General features: G+C 35.9%; 1 protein-coding gene across 1 annotated transcript in view; it reads right to left on the reverse strand.

The window, feature by feature from the left end:
- Positions 1-16,739, reverse strand: part of ALCAM (activated leukocyte cell adhesion molecule) — a 130,957-nt gene that overhangs the window by 68,578 nt on the left and 45,640 nt on the right. Inside the window, exons 2-5 of the mRNA XM_053707544.1 lie at positions 16,149-16,249; positions 4,859-5,078; positions 2,941-3,005; positions 869-956 (exon numbers count right to left, since the gene is read on the reverse strand). Coding sequence (XP_053563519.1) covers positions 869-956; positions 2,941-3,005; positions 4,859-5,078; positions 16,149-16,249 — 474 coding nt within the window. The remainder of the gene's footprint in view (positions 1-868; positions 957-2,940; positions 3,006-4,858; positions 5,079-16,148; positions 16,250-16,739) is intronic.

Below are 16,739 nucleotides of genomic sequence, written 5' to 3' on the forward strand. Positions count from 1 at the left end.
ACAGATATATGTGTATATATATATATATATATATATATATATATATATATATTCACATTACATTTAGAATTTCAGAACACTTCTTGAAAAGCCTCTTTAGTATTTTTAGCCTATATCCTCTACCTTGGCCTACTACAGCCAGATAATATGAGCTCATATAATCACTATGAAACATGTGGAAGTATCACAAAAACATAATGCTAAAAGTATAGAATATTAAAGTAGAAACAAAATGTTTTCATATGTAAATTACAGAAAAGTACAGCAAACAAATACACTGTATAATTAGTTTGTAAAGCTTAAAAGGGACACTGAACCTATTTTTTTTTTCGTGTTTCAGGTAGAGCATGCAATTTTAAGTAACTTTTTAATTTACTTCTATTATCAATTTTTCTTTGTTCTCTTGCTATCTTTATTTGAAAAAGCAGGAAGCCAACCCATTTATGGTTCAGTACCATGGATAGCGCTTGCCAATTGGTTGGTACATTTAGCCACCAATCAGCAAGCTGTTCCCAGGTGCTGAACCAAAGATGGACCGGCTTGTAAGCTTACATTCCTGCTTTTTCAAATAAAGATACCAAGTAAAATTGATAATAGGAGTAAATTAGAAAGTTGCTTAAAATTGCATGCTCTATCTGAACCATGAAAGAAAAAAAAAATTGGGTTCAGTATCCCTTTAAAACATTTTATGTGGATTTGCTTCCAAGTTTTATGTCCCTTTAACTATATAGCAGAGAAATGTTTTTCATTTTTTCCCCGTCATTTTGATAAACCCCCAGCCTGAAACATGATTCATATAAAATATTGTAATTCAATAACTACAAAATGATTATTTTTTTATATAAACAAAAAGATTTCATGTACATACCTCCCTCAATGGGTAAAATGACCTGGCCATTTCTGTACCATGTTAGGTTACCATCTGGGTAGCTTTCTTTTGAAACACATTCTCCGACCTTTAAGTAAATGAATATGGTTTGTTAGTGTAGTTGTGGTTATTGTTGTGAAAAATCATGCAGAACTTATTTCTACAAAATCTTATAGGATGGTGTTTGAGCATAGGGAAAAAAAATTAAACGGGTTAAATGTAAAATTTGAAATGGTTGATAAATTTTATTTTGTAATTACAATGGTGGTGCTAATGTCCAACATACTTGTCAGTGATTAAAATGGCTGGGAATTAATTTGAGTGAGTTATATTTACACATACAATGCTCATGCTGGGGGTAGTCTTGCAGGTGCATGTGGTAAATATGATGACTGCAAGTTGTGCTGCAGAATGCATATTTTACATTTTGCATGCCTATTTATGCATATTTAAATTTTTATTTTATCTGCCATATCACATCATCATAGCTTTAGGGGTTAATATAAAATGTAGAGCTGTAACAACTAATCAAAATAATCGTTAATAATCGATTATGAAAATAGTTGTCAACGAATCTCATAATCGATTAGTTGGTCTACGATTAGTTGGTTTGCACACAGCACCAGATGCTTCACTCTGATGAACTCCTGCACATGGTATTGTGTTTTATGTTTGTGTCCTTAGCCTCAATTACGGCTACAGACGTTTACTTTTCACTTTTTCAGGATAGTATAAGTTTCTTTTTAAGTATACAACTACTCCTGGCTTGTGCAACCCAGAAATAATAGGAATCATCATTTGGATTGTTTATATTAACTCAGGTGATTTGGGACTATGCTTTGATGACAAAGTGATGGGCTTGTTATTTTGTTTATTTTTAATAAATTGTGATTTGTACTAGATTCAACCTCTATAAGTATATATTTGTTATTTTAAGAGCAGACTAGATATGTTTTCCCCTAACCTTATAGCTGGTTATTTACCATTGCATATAGAAGTTTAAGATATTTTTATGTTAGAATGAAGTCTAGGTTTACTTTATTGAGAGGCCCCATGCCAAGGAAGAAATCACTTTGCATTGGTGTAGCTAAATATCCCACCTTGGCAAAACCCTTCTTATGCATCTCAGGCACCTCAAAACCATCTGAGCGCCTCTTCTCTGCTGCAGGCAAAATAGCTTGCAAAAAAGAGAGCCAGCCTCAGCCAGGAGTATGTCGGTATGTTGACATTTTTGCATTTCAATGCAAAGTTCCTAACAGAATAGTGTAACCAGTCTACCTCTTTCTAGCTCTACCTCTTTTCAAAAAGTTTGTGGTTTTGTTTTGCTTAATTATAGAAATGTACTCTGCTGCTTACAAATTGGACAAACAGTTGTGTTAATGTAAAGTTTTAAGTTTTATATTTGTAACACTCAGTATGTGGAATCTATTTTAAATACAGGAATAAAATAAAAAAATTTATCTGATTAGTCGATTAATCGATTATGAAAATAATCGTTAGTTGCAGCCCTAATAAAATGTTCTCCCAAGTGGGTCGGATGCATAAGCTAAAGACACGGACACAGTTGTCTAAAGCTTTTCAACCATGGATCACACATGATATTAATCCCCAAAAAGGTATGAGGGTAAAGAAAAACGGGCAGAAGAAAATCAGGTAACTTAGATTTACAACATGAAGTAGAGTATGAAAAACTTCCCCCAGCACTTGCTTTATTTGGTCAGTGCTAACCATTGTCATTTTGTTAGGGGAAAAAACTTGATATCTTTTGCAGTATCTTATCACCTCTACTGAGGCCAGAACCCAAAATTTTCAAGTTAAGTTACAGGAAATGGGGCAAAATAAATAAAAGTATATTTAAAGTTTACTTTTACTAAATATAAACATTTTATATTACAATCTCAGTATTTTATGTCTGTAAATGGTATGTATTAATGCCCACAAACAAATACACCCGACAAGAAAACTAAACAGTACACAAACACAAAATAAACAACATTTTGAAATATCCTCTATTACAATGAACAAATATATATGCCCCTTTAAGAGCATGTACATTTCTATATCCGGCTTACCTTGTTTAGCTTTCCTACTTCCATGAATTTTGGCTGATTTATAATTTCAGGTTTGGAAGGTGGCTCTTTAATAAACAAAACACAGCATATAAATCAGAGGTATTTATTAAAAGAAAACCATTACGTTTCACAGTACTAAAATGGAAAATCCATTATTTCCCATGCAATATATGGTATTTATTTTTTCAATGCAAGCATTAAATGGACATTCCAATGCAATAATAAAATGCTATTATTGGTATACCTTGCAAAGAGGTTAAACACCGTTAAATCTCACAAAATACATATTCTGATGGGCAGAACACAGCCAGTGTCTGGCAGCTACCTGCGTATGGTGCTTGTGATTAAATTAACGGCCTTGAACCCCTCAGGAGAGGAACTGTAAGTTCCTGACAACAATTATAACTGTTTCTTTATACTTTGCAGTGTTTTTATCAATAAGCGTTAACTGCGCTAGAAGGAAGCTTTTTTTTTGCACGTCGAGTTGAAAGTAAAGTACACATACATACATACATATACTGTATATATTATATACTTTGTGGTTTGGTGTTCCAAGCACTCACTGATTAATATGCCTGGGTGCTCTCAAAAAGGCGTATAATGTAATTCATTGGAAGATGATGCACTCTCAGGGATTTGTTAGTTCCAATATTCACAACTTTATTAATTAGCTTTACGATATCCAAAATAGGATTGGGTCAACGTTTTGGTCCTCATAGGGACCTTTCTCAAGACCGTGTTCAATCTGCACAACACAGAGATCTCTCACTACTTAGCTACACATATACATATAGGAATATCAATTTAAAAATACATAGAACATATTCTGCTATGTACAGAACAAAGGAATGTGAAATATCTACAATAAATAATATTAAATATAAATATTGAATACATGTTTTTTCATGTTATCTACTTAACTGCGGGCCCCAATGCATTTCTATATATGTCTATACATAAAAACATATGTATTTAGGTGTTTATGTGTGTATATATGTATTTACAGACATATAAAACACAAATACATATGTACACATATATAGATACATACATATATATTTTTATAGATGCATATATCTGAATGTTAAAGCCCTTTGTCTGACTTTTTTTTCTAACACCTGAGATCTCATATTAGTGAGCCTTTATAACTAACTTGTTTGCAATATTTTATCTCAATTTTTTTTTATTAGATTGCATCATTATGGGTGTAAGTGTACTTTGTAATGTATTTTTTATGCGTTTTGTAAAACTTTGTTTTGCAAAACAGTTAATCAGAGTTCAAGTGATCGCGTTTACTTTCAACTTGTACTACCAGCAGTAAAACCCTTATCGCTTGCGCGCAAACGTTAGTGCTCCACTCATAATCTGGCCCTAAATGTATAAGGACAAAACAGCCAAAACTGAATTGCACCACACGTTATTTACAAAGCAGATATTCTGTTTAAAATGCTTGTGCACAGAGTACATCTAGTTATGCTCCATAAGCCGGCACACCCTTTCACCGAAACAGAACTTTTACTAGAAGCTTCTTCTCAAAATTAAAATGGGCTACTGTGCATTTCAATTTTGGCCATTAAAACCCATGACAAGCTAGGGATACATGAAACTAGCAGATTAAATCCACATTAAAAGTTCATCACTTAAATCGGTTTATGGAATAGTAGAAACAGCAAGTAAACACAAGCATATCTGGATTTACAGTGGAATTCAGCTGATATAAAATATGTTTGTTAGATATAAAACATCTAAAGCTTAAAATAAAAATGTTAGCTCTTACATGAAAAAACATGAAATGTGTGGTTGCATGAAGAGATGGTTTAATATATTTTATGCAATTTTATCTTGGATACTGATCTTTCCTTTAGATTAAAAGAAAAAAAAACAAAAAAGCATTGTGTTGGAGCTAATGTTTACTTACTGAACACTTTAATTAAGGTTTGTGCTTCAAAAACGTTGTCATCTGTTATAAGCATGCAAACAAATTTCTTCTCATCACGGATTCTTGCATCGGAGATGGTCAAAGTATAATTCTCTGTCAAATTCAGCCGCCCATTGTATTCTGGAACATCATCATATTTATACTGCTTTTTCAGTGCAGACCGAGATGCTACAAACTCTATAGGCCCATCACCTTTTTCCTACAATAAATTATGTCAGTGTATTTTTGTTTATTAAAGCCAAACAGCTAATAATATAGAAATAACTATTATTGGTAATAATTTCAACTGATTATCTGTTACAATATGATCTGAGAAAAAAATAAAAATCCTTTTTGACTACTACAGCCATCTGAATTCAGGAAGATGATCCAGAGTGCACTTTTCCCAAAGCCATTGGCTATTAGTGGCTCCAGGTGCTCACATGGGCAGCTCCATTTAAAGCCAATAAGAAGGGAAAGCAGTGGCATCCGCAATACATTTGTAAAAGAGGGTCAGTGTCACAAATGTGACAATTTAAAGTGCATGTTTCTTATACATGATTTCAATATTTCACGTTTCTCCAGGTATATAGCTGTCATGGCTAAACAAAAAATATATAACACAAACAAAAACAAAAAAGGGATGCAGAGTGCAAAGGGCATCTCATAAAAAGGAATTAACACCACCAAGTCTAATGACATAGTGCTCCTTTTGTGGTTTTTGTTTGAGATCTAAAAACTTGCAGGTGGCAGCTATTAATCTTTGTTTGCATTTACATTGTGTCCTGTTTTGTGTACAAAAAAATATATAATTTATGCTTACGAGATAAAATTGATTTCTTTCATGGTGGTAAGAGTCAGCAATCATTTACTCCTGGCCACTAGGAAGCAGTAAAGGTCCCAAAAACCCCTAGAGCACTTAAAACTCCTCCCACCTTATTGTAAACTAGTCTGACATATAGCCAAGCCAGAAAAGAAGAAGGTAGGAAGAAAAAAAATATGAGCAATAAAAAAGGAGCAGGGAAGAGAGGTGCATACTCAAACCAACACCTGGAAAAAAAAAACAAATAAAAAAAACAATCACAATAGAACAAATTTGGGTGGGGGCTCGTGGGCTCTCACTACCATGAAAGAAATGCAAATATGCATCAACAAATGCCATAAAGTAGCAACTGATCCAGTAGAATGGGCAGTAATTCATTTAGAAGGAAACTGACCTGCAGCCAAGTAAACTTTAAAAAAAAAAAGTTTTAACCAACAAGCTAACAAAACTGCAGTAGTCGACTGGCCCCTTCGGGAACCCGAAAAAATAATAAACCAGCTAAAAGATTGTCAAAAATCCTTAGCAGTCTGCAAAATAAAACTTAAAAGCTCTGACCACATAGAATAATAGAGAAGCTCCTCCTAAGAATACTTTGGATAAGGACAAAAAGAGAGAACAATATCACGATTGAGGTTAACATCTTAGGAAAATGGTTAATCTTAGATCTCAAACTGCTTTATCCTGAAGAAAAAAACAAACAAGATAAGAATGCTCACAACAAGAGAGCAGATAAATCAGAAAATCTTTTAGCAGAAGAAATAGCCAGAATAAACAAAACCTTCCAGGAGAAAAGCTGAATATCCAAAAGATGCATTGGTTCAAAAAGGAGAAACCAGCAAAAAAGATAAGAACAAGAATCTAAAATAAGATTCCATTAAGGAAAAATTGGTTAATCTCAGGCTTAAGCATGACTAAGGCCTTAAAGGGACATTATATACTAGATTTTTCTTTGCATAAATGTTTTGTAGATAATCCATTTATATAGCCTATACATTTGTAAAAAATAAATATATAAAAAAAAAGTATAGGTTTTGCTTATTTTTAAATAACATTGCGCTGATTTTCAGACTCCTAACCAAGCCCCAAAGTTTTAGGAGAATACTGATGTACACCTACTCCAGCTTGCTCCTGTTTGTGTAAATAGTCTTTTTATATGCAGAGGAAGGGGGAGGGAGGGAGTGTCTTTTCTTTTTGGTATACAACCACTTTCAGTGGGTGTTCCAGCTATCCCTTTCAACAGAGCTAAACTGGGAGCTTTTAAAGCCGTTTTTAAATGGTTTTATACTGGATTTTTATATCACTATCTGTGCCTATTATTTATAGTAGTGTATTACATGCATTAATATGAAATTTGGTGTATACTGTCCCTTTAACATAAATCTGCTTGAAAAACACAACAGAAAAAGCAGAGATATGACCCTAAAAGAACTAGCGGATAAACCTTATCCAAACCATCCTGAAGAAAGTGAAGAATTTGAGGAATTCTAAGAGTGCCAACTGAACCCATGTTCCACTTACCAGGAAATAAAAGATCTTCCAAACTTTGTGAGAAATCTTCCTTTTCACAGGCCTAACTCAAAATTACAGAATCCGAAAATCCTATCTTTCTTAAAACTAAGCGCTCAATCTGCAAGCCATCCATTATAGAGATTTCAAATCATGATGAAAAAACAGACCTTGAGACAGAAGGTTGTGACGCAGAGGAAGAAGCCACGATGGACAACTGGACATCCGTACCAGAGCTGCAAACAAAGCCCTGCAAAGCCAAGCTGGAGCAATCAGGATTATTGACGATACCTCCTGCTTGGTCCTGGCTATTACACTTGGTAACCAAACAAGATTTGGAAAAATGTAAGACAGAAAAAAACAACCAAGGAGGTACTAGAGCATTTACAAACTATGCCTGAGGATCCCTGAACCTTGCAAAACAATTCTAGGGAGTTCTTTGTATAAAAGAGAAGCCATAAGATTGACTTTTGGAAGACTCCATAGGTCTACAATCTGACTTAAGACGTGCAGATGAAAAGACCATTCACCTAGGTAAAGGGATTGACAACTGAGAAAGTCTCCTTCCCAATTGCACACCCCTGGAATATAAACTGCAGAAATTATACAAAATCATAAGCTGTCTTTAAGAGTTTTAATTGATTAGAAAACTCTTTACCAACAGATTTCTTAGAGAGTTGCTCAGATAAACCCTTACAATAAAAGTGTAGAGGCTGCTGCAACACAAGAAATACCAATTGCTGGGCTAAAAAGAAAACCTGCTTGCAAAAAGGCATTTCTATGAAAAGACTCTAAATTCCTATCCATGGGATCTCTAAAATAGGTTATATCCTCAAGAGGGATAGTAGTACATCCAGCCAAAGTAGGGATAGTAGTACATCCAGCCATCCACCTTTGGAATAGTTTCCCACAGTTCTAAATCAGACGCAGGTAAAGGAAATATCCTTTCACATCTTTGAGCTGGATTAAAACGGATACCACTCTTTAGAAAAGCTCTCAGAAATAGCATCAGGAACTAAAAATACTTCAGATGAATTAACATACGTTTTTTTTTTAAAATTAAATCCCACTGTTTAACAGATTTATCCTCACAAACCTTAGAATCCTGAAACCCTAAATTACATAACCCTTCTCTTAGAAGAGAACAAAGGTGTTCAAATGTAACCGACTCCTGATTGTCTGAAAACATTCCACCCTCAGATGAAAAAAAATCAGTAGAACTAGGCCTTGAAACATTTAGTTTAACAGACTTAGATTTACTTAAATCAGAAAATCTAGCAGAGGGTTTTATCAGTAAACACCTTCTTACACTTAGAGGGGGCATGGCAGCCAACATCCCAGATATAGTAGAGGGTACAAAATCTTAAAATCCTGGAACAAAATATGAAGAACTCCCCTGTGTAGAAAAAACGGAGGAGGACAGATAACTTCAGAAGCAAGAGCAGTATTAGACTGATAAACTGATAAGAATACATAAGATGACCCATACATGATTTGCAAAACTGAACAGGGGGGATTATAACAACCAGCTTGCAAAAAATACACTTAATAGGAAAGTGTTGAAAGGATCTAGCTTCTGAGGTACTAGTAGTAACAGAAGAGAGGTCAGAATCAGTATGTTCCATAATGAAAAGGAAAAGAACAGGCAGGCAATGAGAAAATCAAAATACAGACAATGACTTAACCCCTTAATGACCTGTGCTCTATTTGCTGTGAACTCTGACAGTGTTAACCCCTTCACTGACAGAAATTTCAGAAGTGTGGCGCACAGCTGCAATTAGCATCCTTCTAATTACCAAAAAGCAACGGAAAAGCCATGCATGTCTGCTATTACTGAACAAAGAAGCTTTTGCAACCATTTGTGTTATGACTGCATGCACGGTATGTAAATAATATAAATGTAACAATTTGTTTTAATGGGATTACATTACGCATCAAAATGGTGACATGAAAAACAAAAATTGGCCTAGTTCCATACATTAAATTGTCTGCTAAAATTTTTTTTATATTGTTTTGATAGGTAAATAAAAAATAAAGGCTCTAAATTCTGTTTAAATGTAGGGATAGCAAAAATGCTAAAAATGTTCTGGTCTTTTGGGCAAGTTTTTCCTCTGAAATTCCCAATCCTTAAGGGGTTAAACATAGTAAAAAAAACAAACAAGCAGAGTAAATAAAGCAACCTTAAACCCAAATAAAGAAGCTCTTGGAAGTAATGAAAACCTACCCCCCCCCCTCCCCTGCATATAGGATGAGCGCTAACCCAATGAGAGGCCAAACATACAGATGTGCACATGACTAAGCATGTGAAAAACTAAACATGCTAAGAAACCTAACATGCAAATGGCAAATAGCGCACCTACTGGTACGCACACGACAAGAGCACAAGAATGTAAGCATGCAAAAGCCAGTGCACAAAAGTTGATGCGCTAAGAAAAGGCTCAAAATAGAAGCCCACATGAGCATAAGCCAACACGTGCTAACCAAGAAAGAACTTGAAAAAAAATGATGCATGAAAGAAACTGATGTATGCAAACAATCCGAGATGCAATAACAAAAAAACATAATTTATGTAAGAACTTACCTGATAAATTCATTTCTTTCATATTAGCAAGAGTCCATGAGCTAGTGACGTATGGGATATACATTCCTACCAGGAGGGGCAAAGTTTCCCAAACCTCAAAATGCCTATAAATACACCCCTCACCACACCCACAAATCAGTTTAACGTATAGCCAAGAAGTGGGGTGATAAGAAAAAAGTGCGAAGCATAAAAAATAAGGAATTGGAATAATTGTGCTTTATACAAAAAAATCATAACCACCACAAAAAAGGGTGGGCCTCATGGACTCTTGCTAATATGAAAGAAATGAATTTATCAGGTAAGTTCTTACATAAATTATGTTTTCTTTCATGTAATTAGCAAGAGTCCATGAGCTAGTGACGTATGGGATAATGACTACCCAAGATGTGGATCTTCCACGCAAGAGTCACTAGAGAGGGAGGGTTAAAATAAAGACAGCCAATTCTGCTGAAAAAAATCCACACCCAAAACAAAGTTTAAATCTTATAATGAAAAAAACTGAAATTATAAGCAGAAGAATCAAACTGAAACAGCTGCCTGAAGTACTTTTCTACCAAAAACTGCTTCAGAAGAAGAAAACACATCAAAATGGTAGAATTTAGTAAAAGTATGCAAAGAAGACCAAGTGGCTGCTTTGCAAATCTGATCAACCGAAGCTTCATTCCTAAACGCCCAGGAAGTAGAAACTGACCTAGTAGAATGAGCTGAAATCCTTTGAGGCGGAGTTTTACCCTACTCGACATAAGCATGATGAATCAAAGATTTTAACAAAGATGCCAAAGAAATGGCAGAAGCCTTCTGACCTTTCCTAGATCCGGAAAAGATAACAAATAGACTAGAAGTCTTTCGGAAATCCTTAGTAGCTTCAACATAATATTTCAAAGCTCTAACTACATCCAAAGAATGCAATGACTTTTCCTTAGAATTCTTAGGATTAGAACACAATGAAGGAAACACAATTTCTCTACTAATGTTGTTAGAATTCACAACCTTAGGTAAAAATTTAAAAGAAGTTCGCAACACCGCCTTATCCTGATGAAAAATCAGAAAAGGAGACTCACAAGAAAGAGCAGATAATTCAGAAACTCTTCTAGCAGAAGAGATGGCCAAAAGAAACAAAACTTTCCAAGAAAGTAATTTAATGTCCAGCGAATGCATAGGTTCAAACGGAGGAGCTTGAAGAGCCCCCAGAACCAAATTCAAACTCCACGGAGGAGAGATCGACTTAATGACAGGTTTTATACGAACCAAAGCTTGTACAAAACAATGAATATCAGGAAGACTAGCAATCTTTCTGTGAAAAAGAACAGAAAGAGCAGAGATTTGTCCTTTCAAGGAACTTGCAGACAAACCTTTATCCAAACCATCCTGAAGAAACTGTAAAATTCTAGAAATTCTAAAAGAATGCCAAGAAAAATGATGAGAAAAACACCAAGAAATGTAAATCTTCCAGACTCGATAATATATCTTCCTAGATACAGATTTAAGAGCCTGTAACATAGTATTAATCACAGAGTCAGAGAAACCTCTATGACTGAGAATCAAGCGTTGAATCTCCATACCTTCAAATTTAAGGATTTGAGATCCTGATGGAAAAAAGGACCTTGCGATATAAGGTCTGGTCTTAACGGAAGAGTCCACGGTTGGCAAGTGGCCATCCGGACAACATCCGCATACCAAAACCTGTGAGGCCATGCTGGAGCCACCAGCAGAACAAACGAACACTCCTTTAGAATCTTGGAAATCACTCTTGGAAGAAGAACTAGAGGCGGAAAGATATAGGCAGGATGATACTTCCAAGGAAGTAACAATGCATCCACTGCCTCCGCTTGAGGATCCCTGGATCTGGTCAGATACCTGGGAAGCTTCTTGTTTAGATGAAAAGCCATCAGATCTATTTCTGGAAGTCCCCACATTTGAACAATCTGAAGAAATACCTCTGGGTGAAGAGACCATTCGCCCGGATGTAACGTTTGGCGACTGAGATAATCCGCTTCCCAATTGTCTATACCTGGGATATGAACCGCAGAAATTAGACAGGAGCTGGATTCCGCCCATACCAGTATTCGAGATACTTCTTTCATAGCCAGAGGACTGTGAGTCCCTCCTTGATGATTGACATATGCCACGGTTGTGACATTGTCCATCTGGAAACAAATGAACGACTCTCTCTTTAGAAGAGGCCATGACTGAAGAGCTCTGAAAATTGCACGGAGTTCCAAAATGTTGATTGGTAATCTCACCTCCTGAGATTCCCAAACCCCTTGTGCTGTCAGAGACCCCCAAATGGCTCCCCAACCTGTCAGACTTGCATCTGTTGAAATCACAGTCCAGGTCGGAAGATCAAAAGAAGCCCCCTGAACTAAACGATGGTGGTCTGTCCACCACGTCAGAGATGGTCGTACAATCGGTTTTAAAGATATTAATTGAGATATCTTTGTATAATCCCTGCACCACTGGTTCAGCATACAGAGCTGAAGAGGTCGCATGTGAAAACGAGCAAAGGGGATCGCGTCCGATGCAGCAGTCATAAGACCTAGAATTTCCATGCATAAGGCTACCGAAGGGAATGATTGAGACTGAAGGTTTCGACAAGCTGAAACCAATTTAGACGTCTCTTGTCTGTCAGAGACAGAGTCATGGACACTGAATCTATCTGGAAACCTAAAAAGGTTACCCTTGTCTGAGGAATCAATGAACTTTTTGGTAAATTGATCCTCCAACCATGTTCTCGAAGAAACAATACAAGTTGATTCGTATGAGATTCTGCTAAATGTGAAGACTGAGCAAGTACCAAGATATCGTCCAAATAAGGAAATGCCACAATACCCTGTTCTCTGATTACAGAGAGAAGGGCACCGAGAACCTTTGTAAAAATCCTTGGAGCTGTTGCTAGGCCAAACGGCAGAGCCACAAACTGGTAATGCTTGTCTAGGAAAGAGAATCTCAGAAACCGATAGTGATCTGGATGAATCGGAATATGCAGATATGCATCCTGTAAATCTATTGTGGACATATAATGCCCTTGCTGAACAAAAGGCAGAAAAGTCCTTATAGTTACCATCTTGAATGTTGGTATCCTTACATAATGATTCAATATTTTTAAATCCAGAACTGGTCTGAAGGAATTCTCCTTCTTTGGTACAATGAAAAGATTTGAGTAAAACCCCAGCCCCTGTTCCAGAACTGGAACTGGCATAATTACTCCAGCCAACTCTAGATCTGAAACACATTTCAGAAATGCTTGAGCCTTCACTGGATTTACTGGGACACGGGAAAGAAAAAATCTTCTTGCAGGAGGCCTTATCTTGAAGCCTATTCTGTACCCTTGTGAAACAATGTTCTGAATCCAAAGATTGTGAATCGAATTGATCCAAATTTCTTTGAAAAATCGTAATCTGCCCCCTACCAGCTGAGCTGGAATGAGGGCCGCACCTTCATGTTGACTTGGGAGCTGGCTTTGGATTTCTAAAAGGCTTGGATTTATTCCAGACTAGAGATGGTTTCCAAACTGATACTGCTCCTGTAGGGGAAGGATCAGGCTTTTGTTCCTTATTGTGACGAAAGGAACGAAAACGATTATTAGACCTAAATTTACCTTTAGATTTTTTATCCTGTGGTAAAAAAGTTCCTTTCCCTCCAGTAGCAGTTGAAATAATAGAATCCAACTGTGAACCAAATAATTTATTACCATGGAAAGAAAGGGAAAGCAAAGTTGACTTAGAAGACATATCAGCATTCCAAGTTTTAAGCCATAAAGCTCTTCTAGCTAAAATAGCTAGAGACATATACCTGACATCAACCCTGATGATATCAAAGATGGCATCACAAATAAAATTATTAGCATGTTGAAGAAGATTAACAATGCTATGAAAATTATGATCTGATACTTGTTGCGCTACAGCTTCCAACCAAAAAGTTGAAGCTGCAGCAACATCCGCTAAAGATATAGCAGGTCTAAGAAGATTACCTGAACATAAGTAAGCTTTTCTTAGAAAGGATTCAATTTTCCTATCTAAAGGATCCTTAAAGGAAGTACTATCTGCCGTAGGAATAGTAGTACGTTTAGCAAGAGTAGAGATAGCCCCATCAACCTTAGGGATTTTGTCCCAAAACTCTAATCTGTCAGCTGGCACAGGATATAATTGCTTAAAACGTTTAGAAGGAGTAAAAGAATTACCCAAATTATTCCATTCCCTGGAAATTACTTCAGAAATAGCATCAGGGACAGGAAAAACTTCTGGAATAACTACAGGAGATTTAAAAACCTTATTTAAACATTTAGATTTAGTATCAAGAGGACCAGATTCCTCTATCTCTAATGCAATTAAGACTTCTTTAAGTAAAGAAAGAATAAATTCCATTTTGAATAAATATGAAGATTTATCAGCATCAACCTCTGAAACTGAATCCTCTGAACCAGAATGATGATGTTCATTTAAAAATTCATCTGAAAAATGAGAAGTTTTAAAAGACCTTTTCCGTTTACTAGAAGGAGGAATAACAGACATAGCCTTCTTAATGGATTTAGAAACAAAATCTCTTATGTTAACAGGAACACTCTGAGTATTAGATGTTGATGGAACAACAACAGGCAATGTAACATTACTAAAGGAAATATCTGCATTAACAAGTTTGTCATGACATTCATTACAAACAACAGCTGGAGGAACAGATACCACAAGTTTACAGCAAATACATTTAACTTTGGTAGATCCAACATCAGGCAGCGATTTTCCAGAAGTATCTTCTGATTCAGCGTCCAACTGAGACATCTTGCAATATGTAATAGAAAAAACAACATATAAAGCAAAATTGATCAAATTCCTTAAATGACAGTTTCAGGAATGGGAAAAAATGCCAGTGAACAAGCTTCTAGCAACCAGAAGCAAATAAACAATAAGAATTAAATAATGTGGAGACAATAATGACGCCCATATTTTTTAGCGCCAAAAAAGACGCCCACATTATTTGGCGCCTAAATGCTTTTAGCACCAAAAATGACGCCACATCCGGAAACGCCGACACTTATGGCGAAAAAACATCAAAAATGACAATGACGCCGCCGGAAATAACAAATAATTTTTTGCGCCAATGAAATAGACCCCGTAGAAGGAGATCATTGAATTCAAATAGGCAATACTCTCTTCACATCCCTCTGACATTCACTGCACGCTGAGAGGAAAACCGGGCTCCAACCTGCTGCGGAGCGCATATCAACGTAGAATCTAGCACAAACTTACTTCACCACCTCCACAGGAGGCAAAGTTTGTAAAACTGATTTGTGGGTGTGGTGAGGGGTGTATTTATAGGCATTTTGAGGTTTGGGAAACTTTGCCCCTCCTGGTAGGAATGTCTATCCCATACGTCACTAGCTCATGGACTCTTGCTAATTACATGAAAGAAATAAGCACACACCAAATATTTAATGCACCTAAAGGGCTATTATAGGGTGAAATAAGGTACTTCTATGCCCAAGCTAAAATGCCTTACCTAATAGTCCTCAGGCTATGATATAGCCATAAGAGAGTACTTACTAAGCAGTTGCCAATAACAACCCGCACACTTGCCGGATAGGCATCTATACTATTGGACTTACTATAAACAGAAGGAACTGCTTCTAGTAGATAGCCAATCTAGTGCTGTATGCGTGACAGCAGAGGATTTACATTTATAGAGTATAACATTGAACTAATTGAAGGGGGCTAGAGACTGGTCCCTGCAACACCTGTGGCAGGCCTGTGACTAACTACCATAGGGTGTTCTTGTTCCACTATCCATACTCTAAGGACATCCCTCTATTCAGACAGTAGCTGAATGATGGGAATCTGGGCTGCAAATCAGTCTGAGCACCCTTCTCACAAACACCTGGAGCACCTACCTTCTTCACCTTCCTCCTGTGAAAGCAGTTTTCAGTAAGTTGAGGGGGGGTTTAAGGTCTATGTGAGTTTCAAAATATTTGCCTCCTCCTAGTGGCCAGGAGTAAAATTCCCAGAAGTAATTGATTGTGGACTCTTTTCAAACTAAATTGTACTCAAATTAAAATGTATTCAAATTATAATCATCACTATGGTAGTGAAAAACAGACTTGTATGTAATGGTAAGTAAATTTCAGTAAAAAAAAACATTATTTTACAATACAAATAAGAAAAGTATAAATTATCAGGAATGTTTTTCATGTGACAATTGTATCTAAGAATTTTAACATTACAATTTCCGTTAATAAACTTTATCCGTTGGAATATAAGGTACAGGCACACAATTTCATCATTCATACACAGATACAAATGTATTTTAATAGCGAATAATGACCAGCTTTCCTTATTCATTATGTTTAATGGTATAGCAACATAGGAAGTGAAATACAAGGTCATACTTACATATTTCCATTTTCCAAAAAGAAGATTGTCAACTATGTCCAACCCACATGGCATAACAATAGTTTCTCCATAAATTGCATTGACTATACGTTGTCCAAAACCTAAAAAAAATAAAAAGAGAACATCAAAATTATGTTTCCATATTTCTATAAATCTAAAGCAAATATTTAGCGCAATAAACATGTTGATATTTTTTTTAAACAAACTAAAAGTGATGCACGCCTAATTTGCAAAATAATTTGGAAGGAAATATAGAAAAGCAATGCAGGCATACAACACTTTATTAGTGACACTTTTTCTAAAAGTTGTTTGATATTGCAGGGTTTGATTAATTAGACGAACGTTTAATGTCTACACAGAAATATTTGTCTAGAGCACCGATAAAAATCAAAATTATTCTGTGTGAAAGTGTGGCAAGAGAACTGTATGTGAAGATCTATTAAATATATTCTCTTAATAATGTTTTGCTCATATTTCTCATTAATATGTGACGGAGAATACATTATCATCCAACAGCTCAAGGCTTGACAAATTTATATTGGATTTGGAAGATTAAACCGGCTGCATGATTTGAGGAGCCAGGCACAAGTT

This window comes from Bombina bombina, chromosome 3, assembly GCF_027579735.1.
Source record: "Bombina bombina isolate aBomBom1 chromosome 3, aBomBom1.pri, whole genome shotgun sequence".
NCBI lineage: Eukaryota > Metazoa > Chordata > Amphibia > Anura > Bombinatoridae > Bombina > Bombina bombina.